Source organism: Ceratocystis lukuohia (assembly GCF_044167205.1).
Source record: "Ceratocystis lukuohia strain C4212 chromosome Unknown Supercontig6_pilon, whole genome shotgun sequence".
In the NCBI taxonomy this organism is placed as follows: domain Eukaryota; kingdom Fungi; phylum Ascomycota; class Sordariomycetes; order Microascales; family Ceratocystidaceae; genus Ceratocystis; species Ceratocystis lukuohia.
Window position 1 is genome coordinate 695,733 of NW_027263525.1, and position 6,000 is coordinate 701,732.

The 6,000-nt window shown below is 48.2% G+C and overlaps 2 protein-coding genes across 2 annotated transcripts; one reads left to right on the forward strand and one right to left on the reverse strand.

Annotated features, from left to right (window-relative positions):
* Positions 1-1,076: 1,076 nt before the first annotated feature.
* HOO65_060172 (Azaphilone cluster-specific transcription factorazaR) lies at positions 1,077-3,267 on the forward strand (the record flags this gene model as incomplete). The annotated part of the gene is made up of 3 exons (XM_071003741.1): positions 1,077-1,193; positions 1,289-2,077; positions 2,182-3,267. The coding sequence occupies 3 exons, from the start codon at positions 1,077-1,079 to the stop codon at positions 3,265-3,267; spliced, it is 1,992 nt and encodes a 663-aa protein (XP_070857522.1).
* A 2,003-nt stretch (positions 3,268-5,270) lies between these two features.
* Positions 5,271-5,720, reverse strand: HOO65_060173 (uncharacterized protein; the record flags this gene model as incomplete). Its single annotated transcript, XM_071001070.1, has 1 exon — positions 5,271-5,720. One exon carries the CDS (start codon positions 5,718-5,720, stop codon positions 5,271-5,273), a length of 450 nt encoding a protein of 149 aa, XP_070857523.1.
* Positions 5,721-6,000: the final 280 nt, after the last annotated feature.

The following is a 6,000-nucleotide window of genomic DNA, read 5'->3' on the forward strand; positions in this document are numbered from 1 at the left end:
AAACCTTTCATGACTCCCAATCTCTAGAACCGCTATCTTGTGTCGCCTGTCGCGCACGTAAACTCCGCTGTGATCGCCTTCCCACAGCTTGCACTAGATGCCTCAAAGGCAATACTGAGTGTGTATATCCACCATCTCGGCGTAGGCCGGCTCCTCGCCACCGCAGCGTCAAAGAACTCGAGGCTCGTCTTGGTTAGTCCTCTCAAAATCCTGCCACCATAGTCCCTATCACCAAAAGCTGGTAGACCTCACGATCTACTCACTTGATTTACCTGCCCCGCTTTCCGTCGCCTTGTCTCCAGGCCAGCAGGGCCATCCGTCCAATAGAGCCTTAGTGCTCAAAGACTGCGCGATCCCAGTTCTTCGCCTTTTTTTCTTAGCTCGCCTTGTTTTTGCCCTAGCTCGCTCTGTCTAGTGTTGAAGAGTATGCATATGAAACAGGCGCAGTGTGGTGTGACCAAAGCCATGCAATGCAATGATATGCTTCATTATGCCTTGTATATTTCTTTCTCTCTCATCTACTTCTATGTTGCCATTAGAATACTCACACCTAAATCACCATCGATATGTATCCATGAAAACAATCATCAACTCAAATCAGCATAACAAACAAAACATACACAGGCAACAGCCGCACTAACCCCCACGTCCAAGATTCCAAGATCGCTGCTAACTGTCCGTCATGCTTCAATAGCCCAAGTTGAAGGACTACTTCGAGAGTCTCAGTCAAACACCAAGTCCTACGACCATGAGAATCGCAACGCCTATGCTTTCTCTTACGACGAGCGAAATAGCTGTCAAACTGATAATCCGTTTTCGCCTCTGCAAGCTACGCCTTTGAAACAAGATTTAATAGATCAAGGCGGCATGTTTGAACCGCTGCCTGCAAGTGAAATTCTCGACGAACTGTAAGTTATTCTACTTCCGTTTCTATTCCTCCCTTCGTCTATGCTCACAACGGCTCTCTCCCGTTACAGAAACGAGTACTACTTCAGTCGTTTGTACTACTTTGTGCCCCTTATCAACCCTAGTCGCTACCGGGTGGCCTACAACTCCGCGCCGCACCAAAGACCCCTATGTGCCTTCAATATGCGATATGGGCCAATGCCTCTCATGACCATCCCAAGTACTCTCACTACCACCGATTCTTTTATGAGCGCGCACGCCAATACGCTGAGCGCGACGAGCTGAAGGTAAGCCCTTGGACGCGGATGTAACGTCATCCTCTCTGTACTTACCATCATCCCTTGCTTGCTGCTACCTCGGCTAACCTAACCAACATCCACAGGGCGAAGGCGAGTATTTTCTAACTCTTGGCCATGCCCAGGCCTGGGTTCTTATTGCTACCGAAGAGGCCCGCTCTTTGCAATTCAGCCGGGCGGCAATGAGTAGTGCTCGATGTACTCGTCTAGTGCAAATGATGGGCCTCCATCGCATGGACGTCGAGCAAGAATGGGCCGTGCCAGTCCTTGGACCGGCGTCCTCTTGGATTGAAACAGAAGAAAGACGACGAACCTTTTGGTCTGCCTACTGCATTGACAGCCATGCAAGTCTAGCGACTGGCTGGCCTAGTCTGATAAACAATGACGATATTGGTACCAGGCTGCCATCTTCAGAAGAAGCCTTCACAAGCGGCCAAGAAGAGCAAACTTGCACCCTTAAAGAAGCCTTGACCGGCCATTCCTACTCTACTTTTGCCGGCGCTGTCATGATTAGCCATCTCTTCAGCATTGTTCTCCGTCATGTCCAGCGACCGCCACCCGGTGACAATCCTAACGACATTAACGGGCCATTTTGGAAGCGGCATCAACAACTTAACAAGACTATCGGAGATGTCTTCATGTACTTGCCTCCGCAGCTTCGCCTACCAGACAACATCAAAGACCCATCAGCAATCCATACCAATTTACATCTGCATGCCAGCTATATCTGCCTTCACCACCAGGCAGTTGACAAAGCAATAGACTTTGGCCTGGATTCGTTCAAAGCCGTTAGCGAGCAAACCCTTTTCTCTTCAGCAAGTAGTATTGTTTCCTTGATGCAAGGCACTAGCCACGTCACGAGTGCCAGCAACTATGTAAGTAGTCCTTATCTTCTTTCTCGCATCTTAGCTAGCAAAAGCTGGAAAACATCCTGCTAACGCGTTTGTAAAACCTCGAACAAAAACACCATCGAATACAGAAATCACCACTAATTGCACTCTCTATGTTCTGTGCTGCCTCGGTATATGTCTATCACCTGCGAGACTCCGCCCCTACACCCCTCCATGCCAAAGACATGGAAAACCTCAACTACCTCCTTACCACTATGCAAGGGCTGGCTTCAAAACACATAATCACTCGCTCATTCCTTCAGCAAATTTGCTCTGAAATCGAACGCCATGGCCTCCGTACCTACATCCATCACCCAGCCGTGGAAAAGTTTGCATTTGAGGGAACCTCAGCTAGCATTCCACTTGTGTCTAGAGGCCGAAAGTTATACCCCCGAGACCGTAACAAACATGTGGACCGCAGGACCATGCCAGCGCAGCTATTGTCGGGATTCACTCCCCTTGAATGCGACTACATAGAGAGAGAAGACGTTGTTGAACTGTCTGAGAATAAAAATCCGAAATACAACAGCAATATACCACAAAGGGCACAAGGTAGTGTTGTGGAACTGTCAAGCCCCACGTCTTCCAAGTCTCAAATGTCGCCTTTGTTGATTCCCACATCTAGACATGGAATACCCCAACAGCAGCAGCAGCAGCAGCAAATGCCCCAGCAATACCTCAACGCTGTCCACGATTCCTATGTAACCTCTTCATCCGTGCCTTCTCTCTCAACTCCCTCTTCCTCTGCCACCCCTCCAGACACATGGAAATATCGACGCCCAGGTCCCACGACTTCGACTAATCCGCCGCTTTCTGATCCCCTTGGAACAGGCCATCATTGTGCTTCTGTTCCGGCCACTGTCGCTGCTGATCCAGCCTTCCCTGTGTCTCTCCCGTGCCAATCGGTCGTTGAAATGACGCCACGCCAACAGACATCAACACATGCGATGCAAGGAGAGCAACAGCAACTTGCACTTAACCCGATGCCCCGAGGCTGGTCGGCAACACAGCAGTACATTCCCGTATTTCTGACCATGGAAAACAACGACGGCCGCATGGCACCCCCGCTCGAACAACCCGGCCATGTGCCTGTTTCCGTAACTGGGTGGGATATGATAAGTCAAGTTGTCATGCAAGGATCAGAGCGATGGCCCAACAATGAGCCGCAAAGTTAACACCCTACTTTCGGTATTATGTACATGTATCTCTCTCTTTATTCTTCTTCTTTTCTGTGTATAGTGTGGGAATAGTCTTGCCACTACAAAGCTTTACCACAATCATCTTTTTTTGCCATTTATTACGTATGAAGCATACACCAGGTACATGGCTGTGTTTCTTTTGTTTCCGAGAGGATGAAAGCCAGTGAAGTATCTGTGTCACGTGATCGTGGCTCTTCAGTATCCACTTTGGGTGTATATCCTAGCAGAGCCCGTTGTCTCCACAGTTCCCTCTCTTCTCTCCTTTGCAGATGAAAAGTTTTTTTTCTTCTTCCCTGATTATTTTCTCTACATCAACAGGCTAGGCCAAGTCTAGACAGGCTGTATTTTTCTCCTTGTTCTTTTGCCATTAGCATCTTCGCTGCGTTGGCGATTTCCGTTCATTTCGTTCGATCTTAGCAGACTACATCTACATCAGCACGGAATGCGTGCCTGTCCTGTCCCCTCTTCCTCTCTTCATGCAGTAGATTGTGTGTCGACAATGCCAGATCGGATTAGATGGAACTGAATCGGATGACTAGCCAGCCTCAGCCTACGCTGCCAATCGGCCACGAAGACTGCCAAGTCCAATCCAGCCAGGTGGACAGTCGACTAGCCGACTAGTCGGTTATACATACTCCCGTCTTGTGCCAAGCTCGGCCTGTCTTGCAGCAGGTCTTGAGCCGGACAAGAAAGGAAAAGCAAAGGGGCCAAGGTGAGGAGAAGAGATGAATCCTTCGTCTTGACTCTTCTCGTTGGCCTTTTTCTTTACTTTTCTTCGATAGACAAGAGCAAACATGCCACACAGTGATCTTTGAGTGCAGGACCTTGCCGATGCCCTTTTGTGTATTCCCGAAGACTCCTGCAATTAATCTCTGTGAAATCGTAAAGCCCTAAACGAGCCCGTTAATGGTTTCTGTTTCCCCATGTTTTGTACCCGATGACGACATGTCTTGGTGAATCTGTGTATGGTACCATGTTGGGTCGGCTGTTGTCACATTCATGTTCATATCCATATCCATATCATGTGATGCCCTGGCGGTCAGAATCTGGTTATTTTTTCGGGTAGAAAGACCATCGGCCATCTCCTTGATCCTAATTTGTTTCTTAGTCTCCCTACGTTCTAGTGCCCGAAGTGCGGCCGGCCCGACTTTAAGGGAAGGCAGCAAGATGATTCTCAAGAGCGACGTTCGATAAGCACATTGTGGGCAGTTCAGATATCAAGTCAATAGAAATGAGTAAAAAAGATGACAATCTTTTTTTTGTCTGTGGTTTGTATTGTTGATGAAAATAATCAAGCATCCGGGTGTTCTCTAGTCAACCTCACTAAAGCCCTCTAAAAGCCCTTGAGCAAACATGAATAAAGAAAAAGAAAATCCAAAAAGAAGAGCAAAACATGACACCGTGCAGAGCACCTGTATATCAACGCCAGTGAGAGAGGGGAAAAGAATGAAGAGGCACCGAAAATTAGGAAGAGAATGAAGAGAAGAAAAAAAAAAAAAAAAAAAAAGACTTTTGGTAGAATCAAAACTCCTGCCAAAAGACTGCGTAGCACCCCGCCTGTCGCTGGATGTGGGATACAACCAATCACAAGACGACGGATGTGAATTAGATGGGAGCTACCAAGTCGCAGGGTAGAGCCGGTGTAAGAAGAAGTGAACAAGTCTTCCTTTCTTCTCCCCTTATTCTTGTTGCCGCCGGCTAGAATAAGGAGAAGGGAGTTCTTGTTCAAAGAAAAAGAAAAAAAGATAGATTCCTCATCGACGATAAAAGAATTAGAAGAGTGAAAAAAACAAAGGCTATCAATGAGATAGATAGATGTCCGAGAAAAGAAATTTAGTCATCAATAATAAAAAATAGGGAACAAGGGTCGTTAAGCCGTAGCAAGAGAAAAATAGAATGAATCGAGACGAAAGGAAACACACAGGACATATGCAAGCTGCCGGAAAGCCGTGTCAGCCCATCATTGTCCCTACACCTCTCTACACCTGTAGAGGGTCAACGGCCTCATCATTGCGATCTATCGCTTGCTGGCCCATAGGATCCAATGGTAGATGCACGCGAGATGTACACGGGCTAATGCCCTCTCTATCGCATGTTGCCCAGCTGCCACGGCGGCCAAAGGATATGGTGAAGCCACTGAGCATCTGCTGGTGCTGAAGATGGGTTTCGGTGAAAACGATTTCACGCGGGTCCGGCCGCGGCTTGCGGAACAAGCGGCCTGTGAAGGCAACAAGAGAGCCTAGAGATGATGACGATGATGACGACGATGTGGAAGAAGTTTTGAATATTCCTGACTTGGACGGTGGCGGCGGAGACTGGGGCGATGACGATAATGGCGACTGTGGCGGGGAGGCGGTGGCGGTTGATGTGGAGGAGAATTTGAGGGAGCGGAAGAAGCGGCTGAAAGAAGAAGACTTCGAGGTCGTCATTGTGAAAGATGGAGAGCCGAGCGACGTTGGTTCTTGTGGCTGTAATTAGGTAGATGCGATGGCTTTTTGGCAGTTGCTAGCGGTTGTTTCTTAGAAGAAATGGGAGGTCTCCGATGATGGCTCGTGATGGTAGTGCGGGAAGCAAAGAGTTGGGCAAGAGGGGCGGGCAGATAGAAAGCACAAGACAGGAAATAACGAGAACAAATATTCCAAGGCAATTGCTTCTTATTCCATTTAAATCAAATGTTGGATGGCTGGTGGGGAGGGGGGAAGAGGACAA